Genomic DNA, 16225 nt, shown 5'->3' on the forward strand with positions numbered 1-16225 from the left:
ACACAACCTGCAGGGAGTCAATGCAAGCAGTCGATCCATATAATATTTTATAAATTCCACTATTTTGGAAATCAGTCTGACTCAAGATTGGGATGCAGACAGACATCTTTTAGTACATTGCCTGAGCTGAGATGTCACTTTTTTAAAAAAAATAAAACCTTATGTTATCTCAAGACTGTGACTCAAACGAAGTTCTAGGATTTACACACTAATGAACCAAAACCTGCAACAAAGACTTAACCGCAATTGAGGTTTGTTCAATGTATTGTTTTATTTGCATGACACAGTGATCTCTTGCTATAAATCCTGTGTCTTACGATCCTGGCCCGCTAGTTACCTTTGGAAGGAGCAGTGCTATGAAAGCTTATACTTCCAATTTAACCTGTTTGACTATAACCTGGTGTTGTATGAGTTTTAACTTTCTCCTTCCCAGTCTAACACCAGTATCTCCACATAATTGATATTTATATTATTGATATTAATTTGATATATTATTGATATTTATTTGTTATTGATATTAATGATTTGATTTATGTTCCTGATCTTTATTTGATGATATTTGTTATTGATATTAATGATTGGATTTTTGTTACTGATCTTTATCTGATGATATTTGTTATTGATATTAATGATTGGATTTATGTTCCTGATCTTTATTTGATGATGATTTTATTCCGGGGCGGCTCCCTCCCTCTCTCTGTCTCTGGGAGTGAAAGTGAAACTTTTGGGGGACACTGTTGTGTCTCTGTCTGCAGCAGCTGCCCATGGAGTCCCCGGGAGCAGCGCTCTCTCCCCCAGCCCCAGCCCCAGCCCCGGGCCCGGGCCGGACCCTGCCCCAGCGCCTGCTCCTGTCCGCCCTGCCCCCTCTCCTGCAGCTGGGACTCTCGCTGCTGGCGGTGCCGGTGCCGGTGCCGTCCCTCTCGGCCCTGGCTCTCAGCCTGGCCCTGAGCCGGAGCTTGGGCGGCCTGCACCGCCCGCTGCTGCTGTACACCGCCTGCTGCGGCCTCTCCCCGGCTCTGTACCGCCTCCTGCTGCCGGCCCGGGCCCGGGCCCTGGGGCTGGGGCTGAGCCTGGGCCTGGCGCCCCGCTCCCTGGCCGCCCTCCTCCTCCCTCACGCCGCCTCGGGCCTGGCCCTCGCCCTCCTGGAGGCGGCGGCGGCGGCGGCGGCGGCTCTGCTCCGGGCCCGGGCCCGCGGCTCCCTCCCGGGGACACAGCGCAGTATCAGGCGCCGCCTCCTCGCCCTGTCCCGGCCCGACCTGGTCCCTCTGAGCGGGGCGTTCATCTTCCTCACCCTGGCCGTGATCGGTGAGTCCGCCCCGGGGGGAGGGGGAGTGACCCGGGGGTGGGACGGGGCGGGGGGGGCAGAGGAGGAGTTACCCCGGGAGGGATCCTGTGGAGTGGGGTTCTGTGGGAGAGATCCGGTGGGGGCTTGGAGACCATCCTGGAGGGATCCAATCGGGGTGGGGGGGTCAGAGAGATGGTATAAGGGCGTGACCGGGATAGAGGGATCCAGTGGGGATGGAGTGAAGGGGATTGGGGAGCAGGTGGAGGAAGGGGGTGAGGGAAGTCGTGGATTGATAGATGGGGGAGGGGGTGAAGGGATGGGGGAGGGGGTGAAGAGATGGGGAAGATTGACAGAGGAGAGAGAGAGGGAGAAATGAGGGTGAGGAGGGGGACCCACAGTAGGGTGAGGGTGAGGGTGAGGGTGAGGGTGAGGGTGGGGGTGGGGGTGGTGAAGCGACTGAAGGAATCTGGACTACGGGTGGTGACAATATCCACATTTTCAGTCGGGTGATGTGATGTGACATGGACTGGTTGATGGAGATTATTGCGATGTTAAATTGGCAGCGGAGGTGAGGTAATCTGGAAATGGGGATAGGAGCATGGACCTTGCGTTTGGGGCAATTGTAGGTTTTAACTTATTTATGGATAAAGATAAGAGTAGTCCTCTGGTGAAATTACAAAATTAGGGGAAAGTTAACTACCACAATATTAGGCTAAAACCACCATGTTCCGACAAAAATGAAAGATGAGGAATGCAAGATTCAGGAACCTGATGAACAATGTTTAAGAGGCATTTTGACAGATATATGATTCGGCAGGGAATAGAGGGATATGGACAGAGTAGAGATCTGTTCCCCATTGCCCTCCATCTGTCCCTTCCCTCTACCTAGCCCCATCTCCCTCCCCCTCTCTCTTTCCCCCTATCTATCCCCATCCTCCTCCCTCTCTGTTGCCCCATCTATTCCCATCCCCATTACCCCACTTCTCTCTCCCTTGTCTCTTTCACCACCCTCCCCAATCTCCTCCACCCACCCACCATCTCTTCCACCCACCCCCTGCTAGACTTCATGACCTATCGATGTGTGTTTGATTCCAGGTGAGATCCTCATGCCTTACTATGCAGGGAAGGTGATTGATTTACTGAAGTCTGACTTTGACCACCAAGCGTTCCTCATTGCCATATTCTACATGTTCATCAGCTCCATGGGAAGGTAAGAATTACTGAGGGCGACAGCTGCCCCCTCACTGACCACCAGCCTTATAGTAGGAGACAGTGTGTCCCCTTGTATCCACACGATGGGATAACATCGAGTCAAAAGTGGGGATCCTGGAAGAGGTTGGTTTGGGCTGGGTGGGAGGCATATGGCAATCGTTGTCAGATGGGAGTTGGTGGGGGGGAGTTATGCTGTGGTTATTGGTTACCAATAGCTTTTATTGGTAGAGGGATTGAGTTTGGGAGCCACAAGGTCATGCTGCAGCTGTACAAAACCATGGTGTGGCCGCACTTGGAGAATTGCATGCGGTTTTGATCACCGCATTATAGGAAGGATGTAGAAGCTTTGGAAAGGGTTCAGAGGAGATTTACGAGGATGTTGCCTGGTATGGAGGGGAGGTTTTATGAGGAAAGGCTGAAGGACTTGAGGCTGTTTTTGTTAGAGAGAAGAAGCTTGAGAGGTGACTTAATTAAGACATAAGATAATCAGAGGGTCAGATAGGGTGGGTAGTGAGAGCCTTTTGCCTCAGATGGTGATGGCTTACACGAGGGGGCATAACTTTAAATTGAGGGGTGCAAGATATAGGACAGATGTCAAGGGTAGTTTCTTTACTCAGAGAATAGTAGGGGTGTGGAATGCACTGCCTGCAACAGTAGTAGACTCGCCAACTTCAAGGGCATTTAAATGGTCATTGGATAAATATATGGATGAATTGGAATAGTGTAGGATAGATCGGCTTCAGATCGGTTCCACAGGTCGATGCAACATCAAGGGGCAAAGGGCCTGTACTGCGCTGTAATGTTCTGTGTTCCATGTAGTGTAACAGAATTTGAACCCAGGAGCATGAACCTAGGTCTCTGTGTTACTAGTCCAGTGACATCAATACAAGGCAACTGCCTCCCTTCACAGAATCTCTAACACAGCAGATCGTGGCCACACTGGCTCCTTGAATGAGAAACACATCTTGTGGCATTCTCCCTATAACCCTGCGCATTCTTTCTTCTCAGATAACGGTGTAATTCCCGTGTGAATGCCTTGATTTGCACAGCCGGTCAGGCAGCATCCGAGGAGTGGGAGAATCGATGAAGTATAACCTCTTCATCAGGAATGAAGAGCTTCATGAGGTGGACTGTGCTGCTCCTCGGATGCTGCCTGACCTGCTGTGCTTTTCCAGCCTCGCACTCTTAACTCTGATCTGCAGTATTCACTTTCTCCCTGAATTTACCTATCTCTCGTGCATTTCAGATCCTAACCAGTTGTTGCATGAGAGAGCTTTTCCTTTCATCTCCTTTGCATCTTTTAGCAACTTCAAATCTGTGGCCTCGTGCTCATGTCCTTTCACAAATGGAAACAGTCTTCTCCCCATTCGCCCTGGCCAGACCTGTCAGGAATTTGAAGACTACTGTCATATCTCCTCTCGGCCTTCTTTGGTCTCAAGGAAACAGTTTTAATTTGTATAATTTATTTTCATAATCAAAGTTCCTCATCCCTGGAATCATTCTTGTGAATGTTTTCTGCAATCTCTAATGCTGTTCACGTTTTTACCAGAATTTAGACACGTGAGTCCAGCTGAGGAGAAACGTACACGAATTTAACAGCAGCCTGCTGACAGTTAAAGATGAAAGACATCTCTGTCAAGCTCCGTCCCCATCAGGAGTCCACACAAGCACTTTCCAGCAGTACTCATTGGACTGTGATCAGAAGGAGGTGAATCTCAGACCTCCTTCTCAAAGCTCAGACAATAAACCACAAACTACTCCCAAGTTATTAGATTCCCTACAGTGTGGAAACAGGCCCTTCGGCCCAACAAGTCCACACCAACCCTCCGAAGAGGGACCCACCCAGAACCATTCCCCTCAGACTAATGCACCTAACTCTATGGGCAATTTAGAACGGCCAATTCACCTGACCTGCACATCTTTGGACTGTGGGAGGAAATCGGAGCACCCAGAAGAAACCCACGCAGACACGAGGAGAATGTACAAACTCCACACAGACAGTCACCCAAGGCTGGAATCGAACCTGGGACCCTGGTGCAGTGAGGCAGCTGTGCCAGCCACTGAGCCACCGTGCTACCTATCATTGTCTTAGTTCACTGCAGTTCAAGAACTGTCAGACAGACAAGTCATGCAGATTCACGTATCTTGTATTGTGGATCAGACTAGAGTCTCCTGTTATGAGAAGGTTTGCATAAAGATTTGTAGCTCGGGGGCTGGTTGTCGTAGTTTTGGGTATGTTTGCCAGGCCGGAAGTTGGTTTGCAGATGTCTAGTGAGTTAGGTCATCTCTCAGTCCCTTTTCTCTCACTCTCTCTCAGTTAATATGTCTAGTGAGTTAGGTCATGGTGTGTCCTCGTAGCATTGTTTGTCTGTTAAGCAAACCTCTCAGAACTGACTGACAGACATCTCTAACCATTGGGATTCACGACAACCCTTAAACCAACAGCCACATTCAGGCAACAACCCACCAGGACAAAAGACTCATCATGTGCAAGACGAACATAATTTACAATGATTCCATGCAAAGACTGCATGAAACGCAGTCTATATCAGGCAAACAGGCAGATAACTAACAATCTGCATCCACAAACACCAACAAGCCACTAAACGGTATGACAGCTGTCCCTCATAGCTATGCAGACAGAAGACAAAGACCACAAATTCGACTGGGACCACACAACGATCATGGGACAAGCTAAACAGAGGACAGCCAGAGAATTTCTAGAAGCATGGCCCTCATCCACGGACTCTTATCGACAAATACATAGACTGATACCTGATGTACCGGTCACTACAACAAATAACCGGCAGCAGAAGGAATGGAGCCAAATAAACTCCAGATGACACAGTACAGCAGCACTTCACAGGAGGCTTCAAAGCTCTGAAGATGTCATCTAGACAGGGGACAAAACGTCTGCAAACCAACATCCCAACTTAATGAATATGACCACAACTATGATATTATAAGAACCCTAGATCCTAAATTTTATATTTTGTTTTCTAAAAAACCAGTATAAGGATCTCTGTTCCAGATATGGTTTGATTGGTCCACTATTTGGCTTTAATCAAAACACACTTTATTCTAACACGGTTAAATTACAACGGAAAAGAATTGGCATAACTTTACATGATTGAAATACTTAACAATTGTTTTTTAACCACTAATCATCAACTGTTTGGTGGCATGGTAGCACAGTGGTTAGCACTGTTGCCTCCCAGTGCCAGAGACCCAGGTTCAATTCCCATCTCAGGCAACGGTCTATGTGGAATTTGCACATTCTCCCCGTGTCTGCGTGGGTTTCCTCCCACAATCCAAAAATGTGCAGGTTAGGTGAATTGGCCATGCTAACTTGCCCATAGTGTTAGGTGAAGGGGTAAATGTAGGGGAATGGGTCTGGGTGGGTTGCTGTTCAGAGGGTCGGTGTGGACTTGTTGGGCCGAAGGGCCTGTTTACACACTGTAAGTAATCTAATGTTCCAATATAGGCAGCATCCCGTAAATGCACCATTGCACTGTAAGTAAAACTAAAGTCATTTTAGGTTGATGTGAGCCTGATCCCACTCATTTTTTTTAAAAAAAAAGTGAAAACTCAAAACTTTACCAATTGCCTGTCTGACGGACACACTTTGTCACCAGTGTGACAACACCCCTCTGCAACAGAAACAGCACGAATCTCTTAAAGTGCTGCAGTTATGGAGGACCTTGTTGCGATTCTACATGCAATACTGTGGTCGTCTTACCTCAGGAAAGGTGTGGAGACCAAAACTGTGGCTATGGAGGGATTGTAACAAAGGTTTACCAGACTGATCCCTTGGATTGCAGGACTGAAGAAAGATTGTATCAGTTAGGATTGGAGTTTAGAAGAATGTGGTGGGGGTGGCAGGATCAGAGAAACCTCTAAATTTCTCACAAGAGTGGACAGGGTCAACTGAGGAAGGTTGTTCCTGATGACCAGGGAGTCCAGAACCAGGGGTCACAGTCTCAGGATACAGGGTAGGCCATTTTAGACTGAGTTGAGGAGAAATGTCTTCACTCCGAGTAGTGATCCTGTGAAATTCTCTATCTCAGAAAGCAGTTGAGGCCAAAATATTGAATGTTTTAAGAAGTTTGTAAAGCAAAAGGGATCGAAGGTATGGGGAGAAAACATGGGCAAGAAGGAGCAGGCTTGAAGAACTGAATGGCCTACCGTTTTCTGTGTTTCTATGGAACAGTTCGATCTGATCATTCCCCTCTCCTTTATCTGGTGCAGTTTCACTGGTACCTGATACCCTGTTACATAAATTAACGAAGCGATTGTATGACATATTGACAGAGTTAACCACGCTGCTGAGTGTTTTGGTGCATGGCAAACGCAGGTAAACTTTCACTTTTTCATCCCTAACCATCATTAGATTCACGCAGAATCGATTTACAAGAATGGTTCCAGTGATGAGACACTTTGCTTCTAATGATAGATTGAAGAAGTTGAGACTGTCCTTCATGGAGAGAAGAAGGCTGAGGGGAGATTTGATAGAGGTTTTCAAAACCAAGAGCTACCTGGACAGAGTGGATTTTCATTGTTTTCACTCTTAACTTCAAAAAGAATAAGCGGATATAGATTTAAAGTGATGTGCAAACAAAGTGAGGGTGATGTGAGGAAAAGTGTTTTCACACAGTGAGTAGTTAGGATATGGAATGCTCTACCTAGAAATACAGTGGAAGCAGATTCAATTGAGTTTTTGGATGTTTATTTGAATATAACGTACAGGAATATGGGATAAGAACAGGAGATTGGCACTAATCCCACCTATCTGCTCCGACCAACACCTTTACTCCCACCTCCATCCACCTATTGAACTCTTTCCTACCTTCTCCCCAGCCCCACCCCTGTCCAATTATCTCTCCACCCCGGAGGCTCCCTGCCTCATTCCTGAGGAAGGGCTCCTGCCCGAAACGTCGATTTTCCTGCTCCTCGGATGCTGCCTGACCTGCTGTGTGTTCCAGATAATAAAGACTAAATGGTCTCCTGCAATGATCGTATAATGTAGTGATATTAAAAAAAATGATTTACTCTTCCAAGGCCAGCAAAATCATGGACCAACAACTGGATACATAACACATCATGAACACTTTCTACCAGCAGGTTGATTTTATTTTTCAATTCACCATTGTCCAGGCGCATTGAATGAAACCATGTTTTTTTTCTTTCTGTCTGTCCACCCTACCGTGGCTGCTTCTGAGGGGGAGCTGTATAGTGGATGATGAGTGAAAAGGTCAGACGTGTCCCAGGTCCGCAGTGGCAAGGTTAGCAAGCAGCAACCTCCTTCAGTGGGGGGGGTTCCTGATCATTTCTGGACTAGATGGAAAAGTCCAGGTATGGGCAACTGAGAGCATTGGTGTCAAGGTTTTAATTATCCAGAGGTTCAGGGACGATCGTATTCAACTGGACAAGTGCAAATGTAATTTCATTTTATTCAAAAAGGAGGGAGGGAGGCAGAAAGCAGGAAATTACAGGCCAGTTAACTTCATATCTGTCATTGGGCAGTTAGAGACAGGCAATACATACTGGCCAGTCAGCAGTGCCTACATCCCGCGAGTGACTTTCATAGAATAGGGCATCTATTAAAAACTATGATTAAAGAAAATAGAGCAGGATACTTGGAAAAGTTGAAGGCAATCGGGCAGAATCCATGGTTTTGTCAAAAGGAAATCATCTTTGACGCATCTATTTGAGTTGTTTGAGAAAGTAACATGTTGTGAATAAAGGGGCCCCAGTGAGGTGTAGTGTACTGAGATTCCTAGAAGGTATTTTATAAGATACCATATCAGAAATGTACAGGACAAAAACAGACCCTTCAGTCTAACTTGTTCATGCCAACCAGGTATCCTAAATTAATCGAGTCCCATTTGCCAGCACTTGGCTCATATCCCTCTAATGCCTGATGAAGGGCTTTTGCCCGAAACGCCGATTTCGAAGCTCCTTGGATGCTGCCTGAACTGCTGTGCTCTTCCAGCACCACTAATCCAGAATCTGGTTTCCAGCATCTGCAGCCAATGTTTTTACCTCATATCCCTCTAAACCTATGCCCTATAGTTCCCACCCCAGGGAACAGACCTTTATCTGTTTATCCTATCCATGCCCCTCATGATTTTATAAACCTCTATACGGTCACCCCTCAGCCTCCAACGCTCCAGGGAAAACAGCCCCAGCCTATTTGGCCTCTCCCTATAGCTCAAATCCTCCAACCCTGGCAACATCCTTGCAAATCTTTTTTGAACCCTTTCAAGTTTCTCAACATCCTTCCTATAGCAGATAAGCCAGAATTGGAAACAGTGTTCCAAAAGTGGTTTAACCAATGTCCTGTACAGCCACAACATGACCTCCCAAGTCCTTTACTCAATACTCTGACAAATAAAGGAAATCATACGAAACACTGCCTTCACTATCCTATCTACCTGCGACTCCACTTTCAAGGAGCTATGAACCTGTACTCCAAGGTCTCTTTGTTCAGCAATATTCCCCAGGACCTTACCATAACATGTATAAGTTCTATCTTGATTTGCCTTTCCAAAATGCAGCACCTTACATTTATCTAAATTAAACTCGATCTGTCACTCCTTGGCCCATTGGCCCATCTGATCAAGATTCCATTGTACTCTGGGGTAACCTTCACTGTCCAACACACTTCCAATTTTGGTGTCATCTGCAAACTTACTAACCATACCTCTTATGTTCACATCCAGATCATTAAATGATGTGAGGAATAAGAGGATGGCCAGAGTGAGGATCGGGCCAATCAGGGATAGTGGAGGGAACTTGTGCCTGGAGTCAGAGGAGGTAGGGGAGGTCCTTAATTAATACTTTGCTTCAGTATTCACGAGTGAGATGGACATTGTCGTTTATGAGGATACCATGAAACAGACTGATATTCTGATGTTTAGAAGGAGGATGTGCTGAAAATTTTGAAAACCATGATGATAGAGAAGTCCCCTGGGCCAGAAGGGATATACCCAAGGTTACTACGGGAAATGAAGGAAGGCATTGCTGTGCCTTTGGCAATGATCTTTGCATCCTCATTGTCCACTGGAGTAGTACCAGATGATTGGAGGGTTGCAAATGTTATTCACTTGTTCAAGAAAGGGAATAGAGATAATCCTGAGAATTACAGACCAGTCAGTCTTACATCAGTGGTGGACAAAGTATGATAGAGCATTCAGAGAGACAGGATTTATGATTATTTGTAAAAGCATAGCTTGATTACAGATGGTCGGCGTGGCTTTGTAGGGGGTAGGTCATGCCTCACAAGTCTTGTTGAATTTTTTGATGACGTGAGCAAACACATTGATGAAGATAGAGAGTGAGTGTGTTGTGTATGGATTGAGCAAGGCATTTGATAAGTTTCCCTGTGGTAGGATCATTCATAAAATAAGGAAACATGGGATATAGGGAAACCTGTCTGTCTGGATACAGAGTAGATTGGCCCTTAGAAGACAGAGGGTGGTGGTAAATGGAAAATATTCAACCTGGAGTTCACTGACCAGTGGTGTTCCACAGGGATCTGCTCTGGGAGCTCTGCTCTTTGTGATTTTTATGAGTGACTTGAATGAGGAAGTGGAAGGGTGGGTTAGTAAGTTTGCCGATGGCCTGAAGGTTGGTGGAGTTGAGAATAGTGTGGAGGGCTGTTGTAGGTTGGAACGGGACATTAACAGGATGCAGAGCTGGGTTGAGAAGTGGCAGATGGAGTTCAACCTGGAAAAGTGTGAAGTGATTCATTTTGGAGGTTAGAATTTGAATGCAGATTACACGGTTAAAGGCAGGATTTTTGGTAGTGTGGAGGAACAGAGGGATCTTGAGGTCCATGTCCACACATCCCACAACGTTGCCACCCAAGTTGACAGGGTTGTTAAGAAGGCATATGGTGTGTTGACTTTCACAAGCAGTGAGATTGAGTTTAAGAGCCACGAGGTTATGCTGCAGCTCAATAGAGGTCTGGTGAGACCACACTTGGAAATACTGTGTTAAGTTCTGGTCGCCTCATTATAGGAAAGATGTGGAAGCTTTAGCAACGGTGCAGAGGAGATTTACCAGGATGCTGCCTGGTCTGGAGGGCATGAAGAAAGGTCGAGGGAGCTCGGGCTTTTCTCATTGGAGTGAAGAAGGATGAGAGGTGACTTGACAGAGGTGTACATGATGATGAGAGCCATGATGTGGAGGGGCCAGTGTTGGACTGGGGTGGACAGAGTTAAAAATCACACAACATCAGGTGATAGTCCAACAGGTTTATTTGGTGGCATTAGCTTTCAGAGTGCTGCTCCTTCATCAGGTGGTTGTCCAACTGATGAAGGAGCAGTGCTCCGAAAGCTAGTGCTTCAAAATAAACGTTGTTGACTATAACCTGGTGTTGTGTAATTTTTAAAGATGAAAGGCACAGATAGAGTGAATAGCCAGAGACCTTTTCCCAGGGCAGAAATGGCTATCACGAGGGCGCATAATTTGAAGGTGATTGGAGGATGGTTTAGGGGAGATGTCAGAGGTAGGTTCTTTACGCAGAGAGTGGTGGGTATGTGGAATGCACTGCCAGTAGTAGTTGTAAACTCAGGTACACTAGGAACATTTAAACGATTCTTGGATAGGTACAATGAAGGTTATGTAAGTCAGTCTAATCTTAAAGTAGGATAAAAGGCCAACATTATGTCAAGGCCCAAAGGGCCTGTACTGTGCTGTACTGTTCTATGTTCTATATAAATGACTAATACCTGGACAGAGCGGTTTGCCTTTTGTGGAAATGTTGGAGAGACTGGATCCACTGGAATTTAGAGCAGTAAAAGATGACTTGATTGAAGTGCATAAGGTTCTGAGGGGTCCTGATAAGGTACAAAGAGAGAGGATGTTTTCTCTTGTGGGAGAATCTCGGACGAGGGGGTCATTGTTCAAAAATGTGTCATTGTTCATTTAAAAATTAATTGAGGCAAAGTTTGAGGATTGTGAGCCTTTGTGGCTTTTGTTCTGAAGAGTTGGTGAAAACAAATTTGTAGAGTCATATGGCATGAAAGCACACCCTTCGGCCCAACTTGTCCATGCGGACCAGATGTCTTACCGCCAACTGGTCCCATTTCCATGAGTATATTTAAGGCAGAAGTGGATAAGTGAAGCAAGGGGGTGAAAGGCTAATGGAGGTAAGGTGCGATTGTGGGCTTGAAGCTGGAATCATATCAGTCATGATCTCATTGAAGGATAGGGCAGGCTGGAAGGGCTGAATGGCCTGCTGCTTCATATGTGTTCAGATGGGAACCTTGAATACAGCGATTCCACAGCTCCCACAGAGAGAGAGGGAGGGAGGGACTGCAGAGTCCAGCACACACACTCCCACCCCACTAACCTCCAGCCCTTCTGACTGAAGGAATTGTTCCTTTTCCAGCTCCATTTCAGCCGGTCTCCGGGGAGGCCTCTTCATGTTCACAATGTACAGACTGAACAAACGGGTGCGAGAACAGCTCTTCTCATCCCTGGTACAGCAGGAAATCGGCTTCTTTGAAATAACTCGGTCTGGTAAGGACAGCACCAAACAGCTGTATTTCCAGCTGCTGTTTAACCATCACTGTTGGAAAACACACACAGACAGTCATGGCAATTCCTTGCAGTCGTGTCAAAAATGACTGTTTGAGTGAATGGACTGTAATATTGAATTAGCATTATTGTCGCTGTACTGACATGAGTACAGTGAAAGATTTGCAAGTCCCCACTTGACTCCAGTCTGCGCAGGTCCTTGACTCCAGTCCACACTGGGACTTGATTTCCAGACCATGCCAAGCTTCACCTTGAGGCTGGGAGAGCGCCCTGGAATCATTGCGAGGCCACAAGTCCATGCTGAGGCCACACTGGGCTGACAACTCACCACGGCGGTCTGCTGAGAGATCGCCATGCCGGGCCGGTACGGCTGTTTACAACAAACGCACTATCGTATGACTGTAATGAATTCGCTCGAGATGGTGGTTAGTATCGCTCCCGTTTTGCTGTTGTATTGTGATAACTGTCCTTATTTAATAGACATTAGTCTGTTCTGTTTATTCCACAGGTGATATCACCTCACGCCTCTCCACTGACACTGCCCTCATGAGTCGCTCCATTGCAGCCAACGTGAATATCTTCCTGCGAAGCTTGGTGACAACAGTCGGGGTCCTCTTCTTCATGGTCTCTCTCTCATGGCCGCTCACCTTGCTGATATTTATAGAGTCTCCTCTCACCATAGTCCTTCAGAAGCTGTATAATAAGTATCACATGGTGAGTATGTAGCCAGCAGTACAACAGACTGTAGTGAACCACCTTGTTATTAAAAATGTGGAGCGACAGTGTAAAACAAAGGGTACTAGTCTAAAGGGGAGACACCTAGATGTACATCTGTATAAGTCATTAAATATGGCAGGACAGGCAGAGAGAGTTGTTAATAAAGCATACAGTACTTCAGGCTTCATTCATAAAGGCACAGCGTACAAGAGCAGGATGTTAATGATAAACTTATACAAGATACTGATTAGGCCAAAGGCTGGAATGGTCTGTACAAATTTAGACACCACATAAGGAGAAAGATTTGAACATATTGGCGAGAGTCCAGAAGACGCTGTTCCAGGAATGAGACCCTTCAATTATGGGGATAGGTCGAAGCAGTTGGAACTGTTCACCTTGGAGAGAAGAAGGCTGAGAGGAGATTTGATAGACATTATCAAAACCATGAGGGATCTGGATAGAGCAGATACCGAGAAACATTTCCACTCATCGACAGACCAAGAACCAGAGGACATAGTTTTAATGTGATTTGCAAATGACATAAATGTGAGGCAAGAGGAAACATTTTCAAGTAGTGAGGGATTAGGGGTTGGAATGTCCAGCCTGGAAATGTGGGGAGGTAGGTTCAATTGAGGCATTCAAGAGGACCTTGGAAGGGTATTTAGGTAGAGACAACATGCCTGTTACAGAGAAAAAGCGGGAGATTGGCACTAAGTCAAAACGCTCCAATAGCCAGTGTAGATCTGATGGACTGAATGATCTCTACCTGGACTGTAAAAGTTTTATGATTCTCATTACACTCTCCTCCCACGGAGATTCAGATATAATATTTAAATCTTAATAAATTGTCTCCACTTTCTTTCAGTATCTGGAGCTTAAGTTCTCAGTGCTTCCTTTTAACAGTTTTTAAACCGTATTCTGCATATTTTGTTGCTGAAAGTGTATCACCTCATGTTTTATACCATTGCGTTTCATCTGAAATATCTCTGTTGATATTGTTACGAGTGTACATGTCAGTATAAAGGTGAGGAAATTCATTATCGCCTCCAGTGTGCAAGAGTGAGAAAGTCCCCCTCGATGCCGAGGGAGTGCCTCGGAAGGGAGAAGTGTGTCCGAGCCTGACATCACTGATCGTTCCCTGCAGGTACCAAACACTCTTTGCATGACTGTCCATTTGGATATTCTGTCCCTGAGTCCAGATTGAGCTGCAGTGACCTCTGCCAGCTTACTACTCGTGCTGCCTTGCTCTATTCAACGCCATTGACTTTGACTTCATTCCCAGGGTGGCAAATCCATATATTTACAGCAATCCATTGCAACTCCTCCAGGGAACACATGACACATTCAGAGGATGGTTAATCTTTGGAATTCACTTTCCCAGAGGGCTGGGGAGGAGTGAGTACGTAGGCAGATAGGTAGATTTCAAAATCTGAAACATACTGCATATTATCGGGCTGGTGTAGCAAAGTGGTATCAAAGTAGAAGGCCAAGCATGTTGAATGGTACAGCAGGCATGAGGGCTGAATGGCCTACTCTGCTTCTATTTTCTATGTTTCTATAAACAGATCATTTAGTCCAACAGATCTATTTTGGTACTTATGTTCCACACATACTTCCTGTCACCCCTATATGTCCTGTGAAATATGACCCCATCAATGATTTCGATGTGGGGAGGTGAAGTAAAGCTTCCACCTCATAAGTTGACACAAAGCGATGTGGAAGTGTGAGTTATAAGGAGGCTTCAAAGATACAAAGAGTTTTGGAGAGGCTGGGCGAGTGGGAACAAAAATGGCTGATGGAACACTGTAGAAATCCATGTGAGGTTTTCCACTGTGGAAATTGTAAGGGATATGCCCGAATGGTGAGAAGCTGGGACATGTTGAATTCCAAAGGAACTTGGGTGTGTGTCATTGTTCACGAGACACTGAACAATGACACACACCCAAGTCCCTTTGAAATTAACTGAAAGTTAATGAGAAGCTGCAGCAAGCAATTCAGAAGGCATGTAGGATGGTCCCCTTTACAGCCAGGGATTTAGTTACAGGAAAAAAGATATCTCCGTGTAATCATCGAGAGCCTTGGTGAGACCAGATCTAGAATTCTGTGTGCAGTTTTGCTCTCCTTTCTTAAGGAAGGAGATACATCTTACAGAGAGAGTTTAACAAAGGTTCACCAGACTGGTTGTCTGCTGAAGTCTACTTGGTCAGGGTCTTTACTCTCTGAAATTCAGAATGAGAGGTGATTTCATTGAAATGAGAAGGTTCTTCAAGAGATTGACAGGGAAAATGCAGGGCGGATATTTTCTCAGGGGTTGGGAGGAGAGTGGGTCTGGTAAAGACCTAGGGAACACAATCTCAGCGGGCCATTTTAGAATGAGAGAGAAAGGTCTTCCCTCAGATGGTATGTATCGCAGAGCCGTGGAGGCCCAGTCACTGAGCAGGTTCAAGACAGAGATTGATGGGTTTCTACAGATTAAAGACACTACATGATACAGGGATGTACAAGGCAGTAGCACTGATGTAACTCAATCATGATCATATTGAATGGAGGAGTAGCTTTGATGGGCTCAATGGTCCCTCCTCCTCCTTTTCTGTGTATCCTTGTATCCAACTATTATAGTCTCCCTTAAAGTCCATCAAACATCTTCCTAAGAGCAACTTGGGCTGAATCAATTCTACATTCTGACCAGCGAAACTAAATTAATGATGATCTCGTATTTATCAGCCCTTGTTCTGGTCTCAAGGGAAAACACCTTCACGATAGTCACTCTTAGAGATGGTCAGACAGAGAGAAGGTCTCTATCTGATCGTCTCTACCCCATTTCTTTGTTGAGTAAAGAGCTCCATTCTCATCAGGTGTTAACATCTTAGTCCTGGTACTGACCTGGTCAATCTTTTTTGAACCCTTTTCAGTGCCTCTGAATCCTCTTCTACAACACAGAGACTGGAATTGTTCAGAGTATTCCATGCCTAGTACAACTAAGGAAGACTGCATTCAAATTTGACAAAACACTTTTCAAATTCTTCCCTCTTTAAAAAAAAGAGTCTGGTACTTAATTACTTTTCCTACCTTCTCAATGGCCTTTTGAATCATAGACCATGTGTGGGGAAAAAAAAGAGGCCATTCTGCCCATAATGTGAGCCCATAAAGAATAGGAACAAGAATGGCTGCTCAGCCATTCAATAGGATCATGACTGATTTGGCATTTTTCCCATTCATTATCCTGCCCTTCCCCATAACCCTTGATTCCCTGACTGATCATGAATCTATCTCAGTCTGTCCTGTATACCAGGACAGGGTCTGAGTTATAGGGAGAGGTTGGACAAGCTAGGACTTTTTTCTTTAGAGTGTAGGAGTCTGAGTGGGTATCTTATAGAGGTGTATAAGATCATGAGAGGCATGGATAGGGTGAATGCAATCTGTCTTTTTCCCAGAGTTGAGGAATCGAGGACTGGAGGTCATCAG

At 45.7% G+C, this 16225-nt stretch overlaps 1 protein-coding gene across 1 annotated transcript in view; it reads left to right on the forward strand.

The window, feature by feature from the left end:
* Positions 1-643: 643 nt before the first annotated feature.
* Positions 644-16225, forward strand: part of LOC140455508 (antigen peptide transporter 2-like) — a 39179-nt gene continuing 23597 nt past the window's right edge. The window contains exons 1-4 of the mRNA XM_072550452.1: positions 644-1305; positions 2381-2495; positions 11895-12025; positions 12552-12757. Coding sequence (XP_072406553.1) covers positions 765-1305; positions 2381-2495; positions 11895-12025; positions 12552-12757 — 993 coding nt within the window. The 5' untranslated portion in view covers positions 644-764. The remainder of the gene's footprint in view (positions 1306-2380; positions 2496-11894; positions 12026-12551; positions 12758-16225) is intronic.

Source organism: Chiloscyllium punctatum, chromosome 30, assembly GCF_047496795.1.
Source record: "Chiloscyllium punctatum isolate Juve2018m chromosome 30, sChiPun1.3, whole genome shotgun sequence".
In the NCBI taxonomy this organism is placed as follows: domain Eukaryota; kingdom Metazoa; phylum Chordata; class Chondrichthyes; order Orectolobiformes; family Hemiscylliidae; genus Chiloscyllium; species Chiloscyllium punctatum.